This window comes from Podarcis filfolensis (genome assembly GCF_964270895.1).
Source record: "Podarcis filfolensis genome assembly, chromosome: 15".
NCBI lineage: Eukaryota > Metazoa > Chordata > Lepidosauria > Squamata > Lacertidae > Podarcis > Podarcis filfolensis.
Genome location: NC_139618.1, coordinates 6,935,928 through 6,956,144, shown reverse-complemented (window position 1 = coordinate 6,956,144; position 20,217 = coordinate 6,935,928). Strand labels below are relative to the sequence as shown.

The following is a 20,217-nucleotide window of genomic DNA, read 5'->3' as shown; positions in this document are numbered from 1 at the left end:
GAGCACACTAGGATTGATGTACCCATTGGCCGGCCTGTAATAAGGGAGCTGCCTATGTTTCAAAGGTCCAGGGCAGGATGGGATAGCCCGGCTGCAAAGAGTCAGGGCTATCCGAAATCTGCTGAGCTAACTGGAGAGGCAGGAGGTGTGTGGAAATTTCTGCTGTCACAGATGTTCTTTCCCAGCCTGGTTGGTTTTAGGTGGAAGCCTCAAAATGTCCTCTCTGGCCCACTTCCTCTGAAGAACCTGTTTGGCAGCTGGATGGGGTGGTGATCAGAGGTGAAGTAAGGGGATGTTTTTTGTTTTCTTATTTTTAGGAGGGGGGAGGAGGAGTTCAACAAGTTTAAGAACGACTGTTTTGAAAGGCTTCCATTCTGTTTTGCCTAGGTCCTTATTGCCAACAACGGAATTGCGGCGGTGAAATGTATGCGGTCCATCAGGCGCTGGTCCTACGAGATGTTTCGGAACGAGCGAGCCATCCGGTTTGTTGTCATGGTGACGCCTGAAGACTTGAAAGCCAACGCAGGTGAACCTTGGAAGCCTCTTTTCACCCCTCTGCCCACCCCCCATTTCCCTCTTACGTTTGTTGCAACTATAGTAACTTAACCCTAACTCAGTAACAATTTTTAAAGTGATTTCTGTTGAGTGATTACTACCAGGGGGGGCTTTCAACCCTAGGACTTGTTTTGCTCCAAAGTGGCACTTCGCTTTTATTGAGAGTGGGTTGTATCCCAAGTCCTGTCCTACTCAAAGTATACCCATTGAAAATAATGGACATGACTTACTTGGGTCCATTAACTGCAGTGGATCTGTTCTTGACTAAAACTTAGTTGGATTCAATCCTTCGAAGTAGTGTGCTGTTCTTTTATGACGTTGCGGGGAGAAGAGAACTGGGCCAGATTTTGGATGGCCTTGGTTGGTAGCCCAAGTCTGTGCTTAACAAAGGCTCTGTCTGTCTTGGGATGGAAGGGAAGGGATGGGATGCTGAGATGCGAAAACACGTGGACCACCTTTGAGGTTGAGTATGATTGGGGGAAAAGAACCACCATGCTCTTCCCAAGCTGGGCATGAGGGCTTCTTCCTTTTTTAAGCTAGCTTCCAGGTGCTCTGGCTTTGTGTGAAGTTGGGGAGACCTGCCAGCCTCTGGAGGCTGCTGTGGGGTTTCTTGCCAATTTACACGATGTCCAGATGTGGTAATTGTTTTCAGGTTTATGGTGTGGTCTATGTATTATGTGGATAGTGGTCCTCGGTTGTTGTTTTTTTTCCTGAGGAGCCCTTAAATTGTTTGGGATGTCTGCAGACCATCTGATTGAAATTTTTTGTTCTACAGATCAAAGTGCATACAACACTTGCATTGTCTTGTATTTCTAAAATGTTCCTTTTCATGTGAACTTTTCATGTCAGGCATGAGGCTTGTTGACATTAGGTTCAGATCAAGTTAAGCAAAAGTACCCTGAGCAGGTAAGTTTTAAAGGAAAAGTTGGCAAAGTGTACCGGTGCTAAGTTATGAAAACTGCGGGTCCTAAACCAGAGCCTTGTAAATCTGTTTGATAATCTGGCCATGGTCAAAAGAGCTTGGATTCCCATGGTTGGGGAAAAGAAAAACCAAGCATGGGGGCAGGTTCAGATATTCCCGTTCTGTAACCATTCTGTGCATCACCTGAATGGAACTATTAGAGTGCTAGTGGTCCCTGGACCACAGTTTGAGAAACTCAGCTTGTTGCTTCTGCTCATTTGCTTAATCTCACTGTTAGTGAAGGTGACAGCAACGTTGAATTTGGCTGTCAACTTTCAAATAGTAGATTCCCGCTACCTCACGTGGTGGAGGTCAGGAATAGGCACATGCAGTTATGCTACCCTATGGCTTCTGAATGATTTCTGCAGATATGCTTATTCAGATGCTTGTACTGGAATCAGATTGGAAAATCTTGCATGTTAGTTAGTTTGATATCTTCTCCAGTGATGACGTTTTATACTGAAACCTATGAATTTCAAAAGTTTGGGATCAAACCATCTGGCTGATTCATCTAAGGAACAAAAAGCGGTGTTTTTAACTTGTGTGTGGGTTTATAAGCTGAATATAGGAGTGCATTTCTATTTTCAGTTGTCTGCTTTTAACATAGAGGAATATTCAGTCTCCCTGCCAGCTGAAATCTAGCACCACAGGGAGAAAGCTAGGAGAAGTCTCTTGGGCACACAGGTTGCTAGCATGCTAAAGGTGTCTGCGAGAGGCCTTGTTGGTCTTGGCGCTCTGTTGGCTCTTGAAAACGCACCTGTTTATACAAGCACTTCCTTGAACTTCTTGATCCAATTGTTTTAATGGCTCTAGTGACCTTTGCTGCTCCAAGTTGTGTGTGGCTGAATAATTTTAAGAAAGGCACATCTGACTCACCACTGTAGAGTGGTCCGAGGTTTGGTAAACGTGATCGTTTTGACATATGGTGGTTTCCATTTATGACATTTATAACCGACAATAGTGTATTGTACAAACCTCCAATGACTCACGCATCACTATGGAGGGGGCACTTGCCTCTCCATGACGGATTCTCCTTTTGCCTGCCTTAGACATGTTTCAGACTGTCCCCTTCTCCAACCAATTGAGTCTTTTTTTTTTAAAGTAATATTTATTGAAGTTTCAAATAATTAAAAAAATAAGAAAATAATAATAAAACAAAAAATACAAAATACTAAAAAATAAAAACAATTAAAAGCAAATCAATCCTCCCATTACTTGTCTTTCATTGGCTTATTTCCCTGACCTCCTCACACCTCCCTTTTTTGTATTCTAGGTCAATTATCCATTTCAGCAAATCCTTTCCCTCTTTTCAAATTTTTGTCCTGTAAATTTATCTTGAAACTAATATAATTTTACTTCCCCTCCTTTCACCAATTAACAGTCTATTTTTCCTAAGTCTTTATAGCATATCTGCTAAAGTCACATAAATTAATTCCAACATCCTTCTAACATTCATTAATTTTACAATGTTTCTGTAAATAGTCTTTGAATTTATTCCAATCTTCCTCCACCGACTCCCTGGTCTCGGATTCTGCCAGTCATTTCCGCCAGTTCCATATAGTCCACCACCTTCATCTGCCATTCTTCCAGGGTGGGTAGATCTTGTGTCTTCCAATACTTGGCGATGAGTATTCTTGCTGCTGTTGTAGCATACATAAAGAAAGTTCTATCCTTCTTTAGCACCGATTGGCCGACCATGCCCAGGAGAAAGGCCTCTGGTTTCTTCAGAAAGATATATTTAAATACCTTTTTCATTTCGTTATAGATCATCTCCCAGAAAGCCTTAATCCTTGGGCATGTCCACCAAAGGTGAAAGAATGTACCTTCACCAATTGAGTCTTCTTCATCACTTTTGATCTGATTTCATTATGTTGTAAATTCTGACCTGTCGCTCCATATTTATTTATTAATGCTGAAGATGATGATGAAAACATTGTCTATACTTCACTCAGTCATGGTTACAGTTCTGAGTTGTTGCTCCCCCCTTTATTTGTACAGCCTATTGACTTTTTACAGCTATATACTCAAAAATTTAAACAAGCATATATATATATATATATATATATATATATATATATGAAGAAAGAAATGCACACTTTTATGTCTTTGAAGGCAAACCCATTTTTCAGGCCATCTCTTGGCCTAGCTGTTTCTTAGCCTGTGAAAAAGTCATTTCAGCTCTTTGGGAAGCTCAGCTTTCCCACTTCAAGCCTTGGTTTCTGTTTGCATTTCCATCTTCAGTCTGAATTCTGTGCACTTTGAAGTTTTTAGGCCTTTCTGTATGCTTTGGGGAAGTGCTTGAGCTCCTGAGAGGAGCTTGACTTCAGTGCCAAGTGGAATGGCGACAGCAGAGTTTAGGATAGAGAAAAAAGGTCAATCCCATTTTATTGGCAGTGGGGATGGGCGGTTGTCGGGAGCAGCCTCCCTTCTCAAATCCAACCGGCAGCAAATAATTAACAACAACAACAAATTAAGCAATTTATTAATATTATACGTATCAGTCACTTCTTTCCAAAATGGTGAACTCAGCCCAACTTAAAAGAAAAACAAACATGTAGAAGTTTAAAAATAAACGGTGAAAACCAATCCAGCTCAACCCCACCTCACTGAAAAATAGGCCCATGTGAATAAAACTGTTTTTGTCTGGCCCCTTGAAACAGTGATGGAGGCTGGAGTGCCTCCCTGGGGAGTGCATTCTACAAATCAGAAGCCACCGCTGAGAAGGCCTATCTCCACCCTCTGCAGCCTCCTAGTGGGGGCACATAGAGAAAGGTCTCAGATGGTGACTGCCGGGTTTGAATTGTGCCTGGAAACTAATTGGGAGCTAATTCAGTTGTAATTATCCACAGGAGTAATGAACAAAATGATTAACCACTTGCCACCCTTTTATGCCACCCAGAATCTGCTGCCTGAGGTGGCCGCCTTATTCAGTCTAATGATAGGACGGGTGTCAGGAGCAGGCCAGCAATTACTCACAAGATGCCCGTGAAGTTAATGCTTTATTCAAAGACATGAAACAGCTCGGGCCTAGTGAGCACAACTCCTGGTAGCTCTTTCCCCAATGAGTCAGTTGCGAGGACTGAAGGAGCTTCCCACAACTCTCTAAGTCTTCCTTCCCAAGCAATCTGAGGCTTCTTCATCTTGCTTATCTTCATATCTCTTTGGGTTTTGGGAGACCAAAGAGGAGGGGAACTGGTCACAACAGGAGGAGGAGACCCACTGGCTTCTTTTGCAGTCTGCCTCTTAGCTCCCCTCCTCTCCAGCCTCTGATTCTAGACTGCTCTCTGCCACTGCCTCTTCCTGCTCACCAAACCCTGTTACCTCTTCTGCTTCCAACACCACCTCCTCCCAGTCTGCTCCCTCTTCTCCCTCTGACCACTCACCATCGTCCCACCACCAATCCCCTGGCTCTGTGCCTTCTTCCCTTGGGGGTTCCCCAGCCGATGTCTCCCACCATTCCTCTGCATCCAGCCAGTCCATGACCACAGGACCTGGAGATAACGTAGTATCTACGGCTACCTGAGAAATGTAGATAGGAGCCAGGAATCATGACTCATGTGCTGTGTGTTGAGTGTTTCTGTGTCTGAGGGAATAAAACTTTGGACCTGCCTACTGAGTAAACCAGAGGTAGGGAAGTGAATATCTCCAGAGGACCAGATCATTGTTCTCCCCACTGCTTGCAGACCAGATTTAATAGTTGGGTGTGGTCGCCCCCCTGACAATCTCCTGACATCCCAATGTTGAGTAAACTTCCTTTGCCTGTACAGGTCTTTCAGTAATGAAAGGGTTCCAGTTTTTACAAGAGTCACCTAAAACATAGATGTTTCCCTTTCTGATACATCATGGTTGTGCCCCAAATTTTCTGGAGCAGTTCTCAATCTGTTCTGAAACCTAAGGATTTTATGCTATTAAGTCTTGTTTGCTTAGGGTTTTTTGTGTGTTTTTTTCAGAAGCTGTGTTTGAATATGTTAACACTTGGGCATGCAAATTAAATTTTTTGTCCCTTTATGTTTGCAGAGTACATTAAGATGGCTGATCACTATGTCCCAGTGCCTGGAGGCCCAAACAACAACAACTATGCAAATGTGGAACTGATTTTGGATATTGCAAAGCGGATTCCTGTGCAGGTGAGAGAGATGGAAACTGGGAATTTAGGGGGGGAAAGGATATGGGGACAGCCAAGGTAGTGCCTTCCAGAAATTGCTGGGTACAGCTCTGATCACCCTTGACCATGCTGCCTGGGGATGATGGGCGTTGGAGTCCAACAGCAAATCAAGGGCACCATGTTGGCTATCCCTGATCTATATGATGATGTGCTATGGGAGATGTGTCTGTGTGAAGTCTGTGGCAGTGGTTGGCTTGGTTTCCCTGATCTCACAGAGAAGTTTGGGAGGCCCCGGGTCTTGGGCTGCCATTGGCTGAGCTGCTCAGGTCCTAAAGTCTGGCAGGGTCGGGAGAAACACTTAGGGGCAGGATTGGGGGTCGCAGCAGCAGAAGTGCCAAAAATACCGTATTTTTCACTCTATAATACGCACCAGACCACAAGAAGCACCTAGTTTTTGGAGGAGGAAAACAAGAAAAAAAATATTCTGAATCTCAGAAGCCAGAACAGCAAGAGGGATTGCTGCGCAATCCCTCTTGCAGTTCTGGCTTCTGGGATAGCTGCGCAGCCTGCATTCGCTCCATAAGACGCACACACATTTCCCCTTACTTTTTAGGAGGGAAAAAGTGAGTCTTATAGAGCAAAATATACGGTATTTAGGAAGAATATCCCTGTGTGGCCCAGTGAGAACGGAGCATGCTCAGTGGTTGCAGAATGTTGACTCACCACTGGAGGGGTGGAAATACAACCTGGAGTGGTGGTCGACTAGACGGGGGCATGGTTGTCTGTCTGGTTGGTTTGGGCCCTGAGCAGAAGTTTTCCACACCTGCAGCATCTTGTTGCAGGTCCTACTTGTTGCACTTTAATACATGCATGCGCAGTGTGTTACATGTACATTTGTACCCATTTGTGCATGAGCTCCTCTTGCACGTGTGCTAGACAGGTGCATATCCCCCAGGAATCCCTGTGGTGTGTACGTGGAGTGGAAAATATGTGTTTGTCACCATGCAATGTGCAAAACTGCCGTGTCTTTAGCCAGTGTGGTGTAGTGGTTAAGAGCAGTAGATTAGTAATCTGGTGAACCAGGTTTGATTCCCCACTCCTCCACATGCAGCTGCTGGGTGACCTTGGGCTAGTCATACTTCTCTGAAGTCTTTCAGTCCCACTCACCTCACAGAGTGTTTGTTGTGGGGGAGGAAGGGAAAGGAGATTGTTAGCCGCTTTGAGACTCCTTCGGGTAGTGATAAAGCGGGATATCAAATCCTTTTCTTCTTCTTCTTTTAAAATTTCTTTCTGCCATGATTCTGTGATGTGCAAAGGATTTTTGACCCCAAAATCCTTTTCAAAAATTGTTATTTTTTTTTTTTTTAAGTGAATTTAATAATGAATTATTTATCTAAAAGGTTGGAAATACCGTAGAAGACCTGAGTGGAAAACTGTTTGAAATGCAGCCTTGAGAACTGCAGTTCTCCTCATGGGCCTTATTTAAATATGGATCACACTTCATTTTGACATGTGGCCCCCAAAATATTGATTGTGGCTCCATGTGGCCCTCTGCTCCAAAAGAGGTTCACACTGATGTGAACAAACCTTAACCTGCTTTTTATTTCCTCTGCAGGCAGTCTGGGCTGGTTGGGGCCACGCCTCAGAGAACCCCAAACTACCAGAGCTTCTCCACAAAAATGGAATTGCCTTCATGGGTAAGAGAGCCTTACAGTGTTGAGGGGCAGGAGAGTCAAAGCCTCTACAGGAGTTACATGTCTATACTGGGCCTCCAGTACTATCAGTCAGGGTTTTGTTTTTTTTTTAGTTTAATATTTTTATTTTCAATTAGCAGAGAAGCACGGTAAAAAACCAACAACCCAGAACAAAAACATACATCTCCCACAGTCGCCTGCTACCACCACGATCCTAAAATCCCCTGTAAGCTCTAAAATGTCATAACATGAGAAATATGTTGCTTATTGTAGGATGGTAAAATCCACATTTGTTACTCCTCCTGCTTTTGCCTCTGGCCCCATTCACCAGTGCCATGTGGCCCCCAGAAGTTTGTCAGGTTGGGAATTTGGCCCTCGGGCTGAAAACAGGTTCCCTGGCAGTGCAGTATCAGGAGAAGCAGGGGACCCAATCCAGGAACTGCCATACTCCTTCTAAGCTATGATTTGGCTTAGCATGATGTGCTAACCAACTGCCCCTAGTTACGTTGCTGGTTGCTCTTACATATGTGCTCCTGTCTGGTGAAATCCGGCTGCTGCCAAGGTTCTTTTTTTGATGGCAGAAAGTCAGCTTTCAACGTTTTGACATTTTCTTGCTGAATCTCTTTCACTTAGTTTTGATTTGATCTTCCTTGTGGACTCTCCCCCCCCCCCCCATATTTCTTTTGCAGGGCCCCCAAGCCAAGCTATGTGGGCACTAGGAGATAAAATCGCCTCCTCGATAGTGGCTCAGACTGCTGGCATCCCTACCCTTCCTTGGAGCGGCTGCGGTAAGAAGAGTGTGAGGCCCCTTGTTTGCAGCTGTCTATAAGTTGAAACAGGGGACGTGGGTGGTGCTGTGGGCTAGAGCCTAGGGCTTGCCGATCAGAAGGTCGGCGGTTCGAATCCCCGCGACGGGGTGAGCTCCCGTTGCTCAGTCCCTGCTCCTGCCCACCTAGCAGTTCGAAAGCACGAAGTGCAAGTAGATAAATAGGTACCGCTCCGGCGGGAAGGTAAATGGCGTTTCTGTGCGCTGCTCTGGTTCTCCAGAAGCAGCTTAGTCATGCTGGCCACATGACCCGGAAGCTGTACGCCAGCTCCCTCGGCCAATAAAGCGAGATGAGCGCCGCAACCCCAGAGTTGGTCACGACTGGACCTAATGGTCAGGGGTCCCTTTACCTTTATAAGTTGAAACAACAACAACGATCCTGAGAGATAGTGTGAAACAATGGATATAAGAAAGAGCTGTGAATTGAATAGTGACCAGTTCAAATCAAGCTTTAGTCATAAATTCACGATGTAGCTATAGGTGAGCTACCATCTCTTTGCCTCAGCAATCCTGTCTACAGTATGGGTTTAATAATACCATTCTATCTTACAGGGTTATTAGGAAGCATTCTTGTGATAATATATGCCAGGGGTTGCCAATGATGTGCTCATGGGAGCAGTGGCATGCTGGAGGTCTTCCCCAGGCACTCATGAAACCTCTGAGCCCTCCTCCCCCCTTATCCATGTGGGGAGTAAGAGTGGTTAACTTTCCCTCCATTGAAAAGTACATAGGTCCGAAAGAGGAAATTGGAAGAATGACACACTTTCCCGCTTCCTCATTTAGCTCTATCTGCTTTTCAGGGCTCTGCTGGGTGTGACTCCTAACCAGATTTCATTGGAAAAGCGAATATAATGGTTTGGTGACCCCCAAATGGGCATTTTATGCAGAGGAAAGAACCATCACCCTCACTCTGGTTTGGCTTTGTCGTGTCATCACATAGCCGGATCTGATTGGCTGTGTGCTGATGTGACATCACCATGCCTAAATGAACGGGGATTGGCTGGAATAGCCTGAGGAAGGAGCGTCTCCACTTCTCAATTTTAATTCCTCTAACGTTCTTTTGTAAAACAAAGCTCAGCTGGAGTGTAGGAAGCTGTTTGGGAAGGAAGCTTTCTAGATGGGCCTGAATTTCTTTTGAGGCCATTCAAACATTGCTTTGCCTTTCAGGCCTCAAAGTGGACTGGCAAGAGTCGGACTCTCAGAAGCGCATCTTGAACGTTCCCCAGGAGCTGTATGAAAAGGGCTGCGTGACAGACGTGGATGATGGGCTGCGGGTAGGTTGGGATGCCCACTTAATAGACCTTGAGCCAGTGGCCCTATAGCCTGTTGGTTTTTATGCATATGCCTGGAGGGGAACCTCAGACCCAAGGGCCGAATGTGGCCCTCCAAGCCTTGCTATCTGGCTCTCAGAACCCTCACCAGCCCTGCTTCAGGCCACGAGTGCTTTTGCCTGGCTGGAATGTGTCCTTGAAATCTGATGACGTCTCCCACTTGCCTGGATGGAGCATAGAGAAGGGTGTGTGAGTGTAGAAACTAGCCTACTGTACAAAGGTAAATAATTTACCTTCATTCCTCTGCCCACTTTTGCCTCTAATTTAGCAGGGCTCTTACGTTCTAAGAGAGGTTTTCTAAAAATGTTTCAACAACACTGATCTGAAAGAAGTCGGGGGTGATGAACTCTCCTTAAAAAATGGTTAGTGTGCAATCTCGTACACAGATGTCGAGTTTTTTCTGTGCAGATGGAAACCTGATAAGATGGCTTAGGTCCATGCTATCTGAAAGACTGTATTCCTTCGAATAAACCTGCCTGGGTTTTGAGATGTGGCAAGGGGCATGGTGGGGTCATGTGAGAGTCCCTTCTTGGTGGCTGCTCCCAGACTTTGGAACTCCCTCCCTGGAGAAAGCTAGGTTTGCTCCCTCCTTGTCCTTCCTCTGGCAGTTTGGCGCCTTCTTGTTTGAACAGGCTTTTGGAAACCGACTGCTTTTAATGAAAGGTCTGGTGCTGTGCTGTTTTCGTTGTAATTATCTGTATGCTTTAAACAGATTTTATATGCAGTACGGATATAGTTTTTATTCTATCAATGCTTAGTTGTTTTGTTTTTCAGTGGTTTTTTTTCTCTAGGCTTTCAGCGCTTCTTGTTTTTGTCTGTAAGCTGCCTTGATTTCTCTTAGGATAAAAGGCGGAGTATATTTTGAAAAATGGGGGACAATTAGGCACTTTAGGCATATATCACTTAAATGACAGACAGTGTCAGCAAAAGCATACACACAAATTATATAAGGATAGAATACACTCAGTATCTATACTTAAAATAAACTGCCTGCACCCTATTAAAGACCTTTGGGCAGTAATGCTTCATTGCAGCCTTGTAAATACCCTTAAAGCACGCTGTTTTAAAAGGCATGTTCATAAATTCATTGTTGTTACTGGCTCTTGGGGTGAAACCACGACTGAGACAAGGAGCAAAGCACGCTTTGTATTCAATTCAGCTTCATTTCTTAAAAATTAGTGTGGGATGTCTGAAGGGGAATATTTGCTGTTGGAAAATCTGCTTTTCAAAAAAGGCTTGCTCCTTACACCTACCTTCTAAAGCAGGAATAGTCATTGTGGTGCCCTCCAGAAGTTACTGGACTGCAACCCCCATCGTCCCTGATCGCTGGCCATGCTGGCTGGGGCTGATGGGAGTTGGAGTCCAACTCCATTTAGAGCTCACTGTATTGCCGACCCCTGGTTTAAAGGATGAAGCTTTGACGCCTGGAGGTCACCTGCCAAGTTTGCTCAGGTCTCTGAATTCTCTCTCTCTCTCTCTCTCTCTCTCTCTCTCTCCTTGTGCTCAGGCAGCGGAAGAAGTTGGCTATCCTGTCATGATCAAAGCTTCCGAAGGAGGGGGAGGAAAAGGAATCCGGAAAGTGAACAATGCAGACGACTTTCCCAATCTCTTCAGACAGGTACATCTCTGTTTGCCGCTTCTGTCTCTGTGCCCTGATGATGTGGTTGCTGATTTCTTCCATGGAGGAAACATCTGGGTGCTCTGCCCTTGCACAAATACTTTGCCTGCTTTAGTTGATGTTTTCGTTCCACCATTGCAGTTTTCCCATTGTTTTTGCACAATTTCCTTCTGTTTGGTGTGAATCGTGGGCAGGTCTGGGAGAGCTGCAGGTGGTGCTGAAGGCCCTGTTTTCTTCCTCAATACTGGGTTTTAAGATTTTATTTGAGGAAGGGGTACAAGCCCAGTGAGTAGAGCATCTCTTTTGCTTGCCGAAGGTGCCAGGTTCAATCCCTGGTGTTCTTAGATGGGCCTGAGAGAACCTCTTGAGCCTCCTGGGTGTTGTATTCCAAAACACTGGGAGTGCACCAGGTTGGTAAAACTGCTTAAAGATGTGCATTTGAATTCCAAATGCTGCTACCTTATTTGTTTATATTATTTTAGTAAATTTATATCCTTCCCTTCCTCCCCAAATAGCCCAGGGCACAGCAGGCAGCTGTACGCTTTAAAAAGAAAAAAGGAAGCAAAAGCATTCTAAAATGGATCAAGACCTTCCAAAAAAAAAAAAAATTACTGTTAAAAAACCCCCAAAAAGCAATTACCATAAAAACAATGCTTCCATCCAGTGATCTTGAGGTTGCCAGGAACAGTATTCTCCAGCCACCAAATGCACCTGGTTGAGGAAGAATGTTTCCAAATTCCTCCTGAAAGTAAAAAATGATGGAGCCATGTGCGCCAGGGAGGGCATTTGCCAAGTGCAGAACCACACCTGGAAAGACCTTGCCATGGCTTAGTGCCAACTGGGCAGCCACCAGTGGAAGCACCACAAACGAGGCCCCACCTGGTGGTTGTAGGGACCAAGATGATTGGTTTATGGTTAATACTAATAATATGCTTTCCAAAAAAAATTCCAAATCTCAGTTGCCCTTGCAGTACTGAGAATAAACATGACTGCCCATCCTAAGAGATATGTGTTTTGATTTCCACCTGGTGCTGTGCTTTTTATTGTCAGGTACAAGCTGAGGTGCCGGGGTCCCCCATCTTCGTGATGCGCCTTGCCAAACAGTCCCGCCACCTGGAAGTCCAGATCCTCGCAGACCAGTACGGCAATGCCATCTCCCTTTTTGGCCGCGACTGTTCAGTCCAGCGTCGACACCAGAAAATCATTGAGGAGGCTCCCGCTTCGATTGCCACGTTGGCCGTCTTTGAACACATGGAACAGGTGAGTGTGCTTCAGAGGCGCCTGGCTTTTTCTGATGAGAGACCTACTTGTCCCACGGCAAAACAGCTGTCATAAAAGCAGAAGGGCATTTTAGGAGAGCCTTGCTGGGTCAGACCAAAAAAGACCCTTCCTAGTCCAGCATCCTGCTTCTGACATTGGGCTTCTGGGAAGCCTGCAAGCAACAGCATTCTCCCCACTCCTATTCCCCAACATTGAGTACTTCGAGGTAGATTGCCTCTGCCTCTGGAGGTGGCATCATAACTTGTAACTGCTGCCCTATCCTTCATGGATTTGTCGAATCCCCCTTGAAAGCAGGTCGAATTTGTGGCCACCGCCACGTCTTGTGGGAGTGAATGCCAGAGTTTAACTATGCAGCGTGTAACAAAGTCTTTCCATTTCTCTGTTTTGAATCTTCCAACATACAGCTTCATTAGTTGCCCCTAAGGTCAGGAAAGGCCATTTTCTTCAACCATGCATAATTCTACGCACCTCTTTCACATCCTCTATGGCTTGTCCTAGGGCCAGCTGGTTATTTTTATGACTGGATAAGCCACATGAAGATAGGAAGAGAGCCCGCCGCGGCTTTGCATGCAGAAGGTCCCAGGTTCAATCCCCAGCATCTCCAAAAAGGGCCGGGGAAATTTCCCTGTCTGAAACCCTGGACAGACACTGCCAGTCAGTGCTGACAGTACTGTGCTAGATAGACCAAAGGTCTGACTCTATAGAAGGCAGTTTCCTATGTTCTACATTATCTTGACTCGTGATCAAATTGGCAGTGGCTGTTGCGGCTGAGCAGTTAGGGAACTGCTCTCTGGAGCTTTCCGTGTGGGTTCAAGTCCAGGGAGTGTTTCCTCCAAGGTCTCTTGCAACTCTACAGTTTCATCATTCCTAAAGGCCAACGTCCCTTAGAAGTAAACAAATCTCTTCTCTGGCTCTCAAATTGTGCAAATAATTTTTAAAAATGGTTTGCACGGATGAGCAGGACTTATGCTTGTGATCTTGACAGCCGAGCAGGTTCGTATTGGCCTGCTCCTACAAACAGATGCAGAGATTTGGCATTTCAATTTGATCATTTCCCCCCCTCTCTCTCCCTTTTTAAAGTGTGCGGTGAAACTTGCCAAGATGGTGGGTTATGTGAGTGCTGGCACAGTGGAATACCTTTACAGCCAGGACGGCAGCTTCTACTTCTTGGAGCTGAACCCCCGGCTCCAGGTGGAACATCCCTGCACAGAGATGGTGGCCGATGTCAACCTGCCTTCAGCTCAGCTGCAGGTGAGTCAGGAGCTCTTGCCATAGGCCGCATTGATTCATTTGTATGCTGCATTTCCCACAAATAGATCAATGCTCAAAGCAGTCTGCTTGGAAAAATGAGCCGCCCAAACGCAATAATGATATAAAATACAAAAGCATAATGACATGACAACATAGCACTAAGGGCAGTGGGGAACGACAACGACATAGTGCTATGTATTGCAACATTGACCAGAATGTAGATGCAAAGTCATGGAAAAATAACCAGAAACCCTGCAAATGGATATGTTTTAAGAATATATAGGAGCAATTAAGTGTTAACAGCCATGTTTAAAGGAGAGAGAGATTCTGAAAAGTCATCAGAATATTTTGTAAAAGCGAGAATTGGGAATTTCGTGGCACATGTATTTATGATATTTCCCATCTTGGGGAGAGCAAGTTTTAATGAAGAATAATAATGAGCCAGACACCATTCACATTATCCATTCTTTTTATTACTAGGTATTCAGGCTACATAAATTTATATGCATTTTTTCCTAAAAGCAAATTCTATTGTAAATTTTAAGGCATGTTTTTCACATGTAATGTTTTGATACTCGTACACTATATTAATTAAATAGAATAAAATATTTTTAAAAACACACTAAAAACCAACAATTAACAGTTCATTTAATGCACATCAAAAATGAAATGAGCATAAAGCTCACTGATATGCCAGGAAAAAATTATTATTATTATTATTATTATTATTATTATTATTGATGATGATAATAAAAGATGCTTATCCACCCTTCTTCACAAGGCCCAAGGGTGGCTTATAGTGTAAAAAATACAGTATTAAAATCAGTTAAAGCTATTTACAGTCAGAAGAACTTCCCCTGCCATTTCTTTTAAAATTTTTATTAGTAAACCAAATATAAGGAGCTTAAAGAAATACTCTTATAGCAGGTTAAAGGCAGCAAAAGGTTGGACATTATTACTGAACTTGCTGTCCCAAAAAATTACCAAAAAAATACCTATTTTTCCATATCCTCCAGCATTTTTTAATTCATTAACCCAAGAGTTCACCAATGGGTCATAGAAATATCCAGTAATTTCATGTCCAAAAGCAGCCCCAAAGCTGATGACACTGGTGAACAAATACAGTGGAACCTCAGTTTTTGAGCATCTTAGAAGCTGAATGCTTTGGTTTTTGAATGCTAAAAACCCAGAAGTAATAGCTTCTGTTTTTGAATGTGCCTTGGAAGTCGAACGTCTTACGAGGCGTGTTTCTCCATTTTCTCAATGAGCCTCGGTTGTCGAACGTTTCAGTACCTCCCCACCAAATAGCCTCAGCCTAAAAATACTTCTTCCAAGTTTGTCTGGAAGCAGCTCCTTTAGGAATACAGTGGTACCTCTGGTTACGTACTTAATTCGTAGGTCTGTTCTTAACCTGAAATCATTCTTAACCTGAGGTACCACTTTAGCTATTGGGGCCATCTGCCGCCACGCCACCGAAGCACGATTTCTGTTCTCATCCTGAGGTAAAGTTCTTAACCTGAGGTACTACTTCCGGGTTGGTGGAGTCTGTAACCCGAAGTGTTTGTAACCCGAAGCGTTTGTAACCCACGGTACCACTGTAATAATAACAATGATGATGATGATGATGATCCGTCTGGATATAATAATATATATTATAATAATGTACCCCGCCCACCTGGCTGAGTTGCCCCAGACACTGGTCGGCTACCAACACATATAAAAAATGTTACAAGACAGGCTTCCTCAAACTCTGCCCTCCAGGTGTTTTTGGCCTGCAACTCCCATGATCCCTAGCTAGCAGGACCAGTGGTCAGGGATGATGGGAATTGTAGTCTCAAAACATCTGGAGGGTCGTGTTTGAGGAAACCTGTTATAAGACATCAAACATTAAAAGCTTCCTGATAGAGGAAGGCTCTCTGGGCTCAAGGGTGGGGCAAGACAGGTAGAAACAGCCACCTCCTGGCACATGCAGCATGCCTCCCCCCCGTTTGCTCTTGTGGAAGGATGCGATGGGTAGCAAAGCCTGGGCCCCGTTTACAAAACTGCTGCGTGAAAGAACCGGTTCTACTGGAGCCGACTGGAGGGGGGGGAGGCGGGGAAGTAGGGAAGAAGTCTTCTGAGTCTCCTTCCCCCAGTGTCTTAAGAAGCGAGTCATGTAATCGCTGCTACGCTGGGACAAGATTGGAATGCTGATAGCGGAGAGACTTGGTTTTGCAAAAATGTTACCTAGTGAGTCCTGAAAGTGCTGCTCCCTGGCTCTTTGCAAATCCTCGGGTGTGTTTCCGAGTGCGTGGGTTGTATCCAGCTAAGTTCCACTCACGTTCAAATTAACAGCACTAAGCCAGCCATGCTTATTAACTTTACAGGTTCTACTCTGAGCACGGCATATGTCACCCTGTGTTGGGTTTTCCTTTGGAGGGGACGCAGTGCCAAAGCAGCCTCATGTTTAACCACCTAGCCTGATAGACATTTTCCAAGAGTGGGAAACACCTGTAGAATTCTGGGTGCTGTTGGACTACAACTCCCATCATCCCTGATCTTTTAGTCATGCTGGCTGGGCCTGATGGGAGGTGTAGTTCACTACATCCAGGGCGCCCCAGGTTCCTCACCTCAGATGTTATTATATTTTGCCCCCAACAACAACCCTGCAAGGTGAGCTAGGCTGAGAGATGGCACTTGACCCAAGACCACCTGTGAGCTTCGCAGCTGGCCAAGGACTCAAACCCTTGCCTCCTTGGCCCATTCTTGTCGCTCCATCTGATTAGTGTATATTTGGAAGTTGGGGGCAGTTTGACCCGGTGGCATAGCTCCAGGCTAAAAATTTGGGGAAGGGGAGAGATGCTGAATTTGTGGGGTGGGGTGGAGGCCTGTGACTGCGGCTCAGTGGCAGAGCATCTGCTTTGCATGCAGAATGTCCCAGGTTCAATCCCTGACGTCTCCAGGTAAGGCCGGGAATGGGCCTTGGGGGGCTGCTGCCAGTCCGTGTTGACAATACTGAGCTTGGTGAGCCAGTGGTCTGAATCGGTATAAGGCAGCTTCCTATGTTTTTATGTCTGGATGTCGTTAGTAAGCAGGCCATTTCTCTGTTCGTGTTTCTTGGTTTTTGTTATGTACTGAAGTTCTCACCCTGGGCCAGCAGGGGGATACTGTAGACAGTTTTCACTCAGGTCCGCATATGCAAATAGAGGATTGAAAGTGACGTTCAGTGATTGGCTAGTTATAGAAAGTTGCTACTATAGCGTTGTAGTGGAGCTCTATATAAGCAGGCTGGCTGAACCCTTCAGTTCTGTTCTGTTCTGGCCTGTGAATAAACAAGAGCTGTTTTGAAGAATTGCTGTGTCGTCTGATATGTTCACCCACAACTTAACAGTTTTCATCTTGTAAACACCTTGACAAAGACATTGGAGAGTGATTGCCAATCAAAGCAGTCAACAACAGGCCGAACGCAAATGGGCTGTTTCTGCAGAGAAGGTGTGGGGAGCCTCTCTCCCTCCAGATGTTGCTGAACTACCACTCCCAACATCCCTGGCTGCTGGCCATGCTTGCTGGGCCTGATGGCAGTTGTAGTTCAGCAGCATCCGAAGGGACAAAGGTTCCTCACACCCGCTGTACAGGATCGCTCCATGCATTGATACACTATTGGCTTGCTTCTGCTTGGGGCTGAGGGGAGTTGCAGTCCAAAACATCTGGAGGGCATCAGGTTTACAAAGGCTGCTCTGCACTGATCAGCAGAGATTCTTTGGGGTTTGGGACAGGAGTCTTTTCCGCTAGTCCTTCTTGGAGATGCTGGGGATTGAACCTGGCACCTTCTGCATGCAAAGCGGATGCTTTGCCACTGAGCCACAGACGGCTGTTGAAGGGAAGACGATAGTGAGCCAGATGGACTAAGTATATACGGCAAGCTGCCTATATTTGAATGATGGATCACTTCTTACGTTCATCTGTTTAGTGGCAAACAGTTCAATTTGAAAAGAGTTATTATTTCTCTTCTTTTTAGATTGCCATGGGAATTCCCCTCCACAGGATCAAGGATATCCGAATCATGTATGGCGTGTCTCCCTGGGGGGACAGCCCTATTGACTTTGAGAATTCTGCCCATGTGCCTTGTCCGCGGGGTCATGTGATTGCTGCCCGCATCACGAGTGAAAATCCCGATGAGGTGACTGCAAGTTATTTCTTCTTCCTTTTCTTCTTTTCCAAGTTGCTGTTGATAGTGGTATACTGCGTCCTACAATCCCCACGAGTATATTTATAAGACACATGAAAATTGCTTTAATCTTGATCTGCAAATAACGATCGCCCCAGCTGATAGCCACAAATATGTATTAATAAATGACAGTTCTAGTCTGCTTTTCCTTTGAAAGAGCAAAAGGCAGTTTTGCAAGCTTTTATTTTTTATTTTATTCCCCCCCATTTTATTTTGCAATATTACATTCAGTTACACTTTTCATCATTCTTTACATCACACACACACACACACATATATAATGTATATATTTATTTTCCTTATTGCACCATTGTGACTTCCCTCCACCCGTGTTCATCTTCCAATGTTTTCCTTTCCTTTACTATTGTGTCAAAATATGCAAGCTTTGCTTTTCCTTCCCTGCTGCTGCCTCCTCCCCCCACCCCAGTTTATCTTCACAACAACCCTGTGAGGTAGTTAAGTTTAAGAGACAATTTCTGGCCCAAGGATGTCCAACTACATTGATGAGTGAGGATTTGCACCATCTGACAAGTTAAAGTTTCTGCCACTGTAGAGGGTAACCTGACCTCTTCACTAACCTTGTTTAGAAAAGGATATTCTAGCTCAGAAAACAATGCAGATCTGTGGTAAGGATGGGGGGTGAGCCAACAGTACATTTCTGGTATCGCTTATTTCCTCAGAGACAGTATGAAAAGCGCATGAGGCTCTCAGCATCAAGAAACTTCTTTTATTATTGTTGTTGTTTATTAAATTTCTATAGCATCCTTAATCTGTAGATCTCCGTACGGCAGTTCACAATATAAAATCACAATATAAGAAACACAAAATACATAATAAAAATAAGAACAAAAGCAAACCATTTACCCTCGCCTCCCACAACACATTTAAAAGGGCAACAGATGTCAATCAGCCAAAGGCCAGGTTGAAGAGAAATGTTTTCGCCTGGTGCCTAAGGGTCAGTGTAGTCAGTACTGAGCCAAGTGTGGTGCTGATAACACCAAGGTTGCAGGTTCGATCCCTGTATGCGACAGCTGCATATTCCTGCATTGCAGGGGGCTGGACTGGGTGATCTTCAGGGTCCCTTCCGACTCTACAATTCTATGATTCTTTGACCAATGGGCTACCTCAGATTGAGTCTGGAGAACCAAAGTTTGTGACCACTGTCCCAGAACCGAATGCAGTCCTTCCCAGAACGTAGGGAGGATAATAACTTGCATTTCTGTGTTTCATTGACCTGTGATTGTAATTGTGTGTCCCACCCCAGGAGAGTGTGCACACAGGTTATTTACATGTGAATGCTCCCTCTTGTAATCTAGGGGTTCAAGCCCAGTTCTGGAACTGTCCAAGAGCTGAACTTCCGCAGCAACAAGAACGTCTGGGGCTATTTCAGTGTCGCCGCTGCCGGAGGACTTCACGAGTTTGCTGACTCGCAGTTTGGTCACTGTTTCTCCTGGGGAGAAAACCGCGAGGAAGCCATCTCGTAAGTAGGAAAGACTGCAGCTCATTAATGGGCTGGGCTGGGGGAATACCCCAGGGCAGAAAGTACCCTGCCAGGTGTTGGTCCATGTCTATATGAATCCCCTGCAATCCAGAAGATTGACTGCTATGGAGTTGGCCATTCTAACCCTCAATGGATTGCAGAGCATTCTGTTACATTTTTACAGCAAATAAGCCCAAACTCATCTTTTAAGTCAAGTGTGGGGACCAATTGGCCCTCCGGATGTTGCCAAACAGTGATTCTCAACGCCTCTGACCCCTGGGGCCACGTTTGCTGGGGCTGATAGGAGTTGTAGTTCAGCAGCCTCTGGAAGGCCGAAGATTCCCCACACCTTCTTTGCGGGATCTTAAATGACATAGAGTTGTAGCCTGCTCAGTCTTACTCAGAGTAAGTAGTCGCTGTAATGAATGGGCCTAAGTTCGTAATGTCTATGGGATGCAAATTGTAAACAGGGAATAGAAGGGAAGAAATAAAATAAGTAATAAAAATGTTATTTTAAAATCATGCAACATCTAGCACAGCATATTACAATTGCTACAACAGGTATTCAATATGGTGGTTTACCTTCAACTGCACCCCTTTCTTTACCCCTTCAGGAACATGGTCGTGGCCCTGAAAGAGCTTTCCATCCGGGGGGACTTCCGGACCACAGTGGAGTACTTGATTAAGCTCCTGGAAACGGAGAGCTTTCAGCAAAATTGCATTGATACTGGCTGGCTGGACCGGCTGATTGCAGAGAAAGTGCAGGTGTGGCTTGGTTCATTTCCCCCTGGATTCCCCTGCCCCTAAAATTCTGGTTTCAAAAATTCATCTATCCTTAACAACTAGATGCAAGATGCCGTAGCTTTCATCATCAGCTTCCCCCTCTCCTTTGTTTCCCTCGTTTCTTT

At 45.0% G+C, this 20,217-nt stretch overlaps 1 protein-coding gene across 10 annotated transcripts in view; it reads left to right on the top strand.

The window, feature by feature from the left end:
* Positions 1–20,217, top strand: part of ACACA (acetyl-CoA carboxylase alpha) — a 198,692-nt gene that overhangs the window by 30,474 nt on the left and 148,001 nt on the right. For all 10 annotated transcript variants that reach the window (XM_083587362.1, XM_083587369.1, XM_083587367.1 and 7 more), the window contains 11 exons: positions 388–526; positions 5,534–5,643; positions 7,237–7,318; positions 8,005–8,103; positions 9,309–9,415; positions 10,980–11,090; positions 12,141–12,350; positions 13,452–13,622; positions 17,620–17,781; positions 19,146–19,309; positions 19,924–20,074. In XM_083587362.1, the coding sequence (XP_083443488.1) occupies positions 388–526; positions 5,534–5,643; positions 7,237–7,318; positions 8,005–8,103; positions 9,309–9,415; positions 10,980–11,090; positions 12,141–12,350; positions 13,452–13,622; positions 17,620–17,781; positions 19,146–19,309; positions 19,924–20,074 (1,506 nt within the window). The remainder of the gene's footprint in view (positions 1–387; positions 527–5,533; positions 5,644–7,236; positions 7,319–8,004; positions 8,104–9,308; positions 9,416–10,979; positions 11,091–12,140; positions 12,351–13,451; positions 13,623–17,619; positions 17,782–19,145; positions 19,310–19,923; positions 20,075–20,217) is intronic.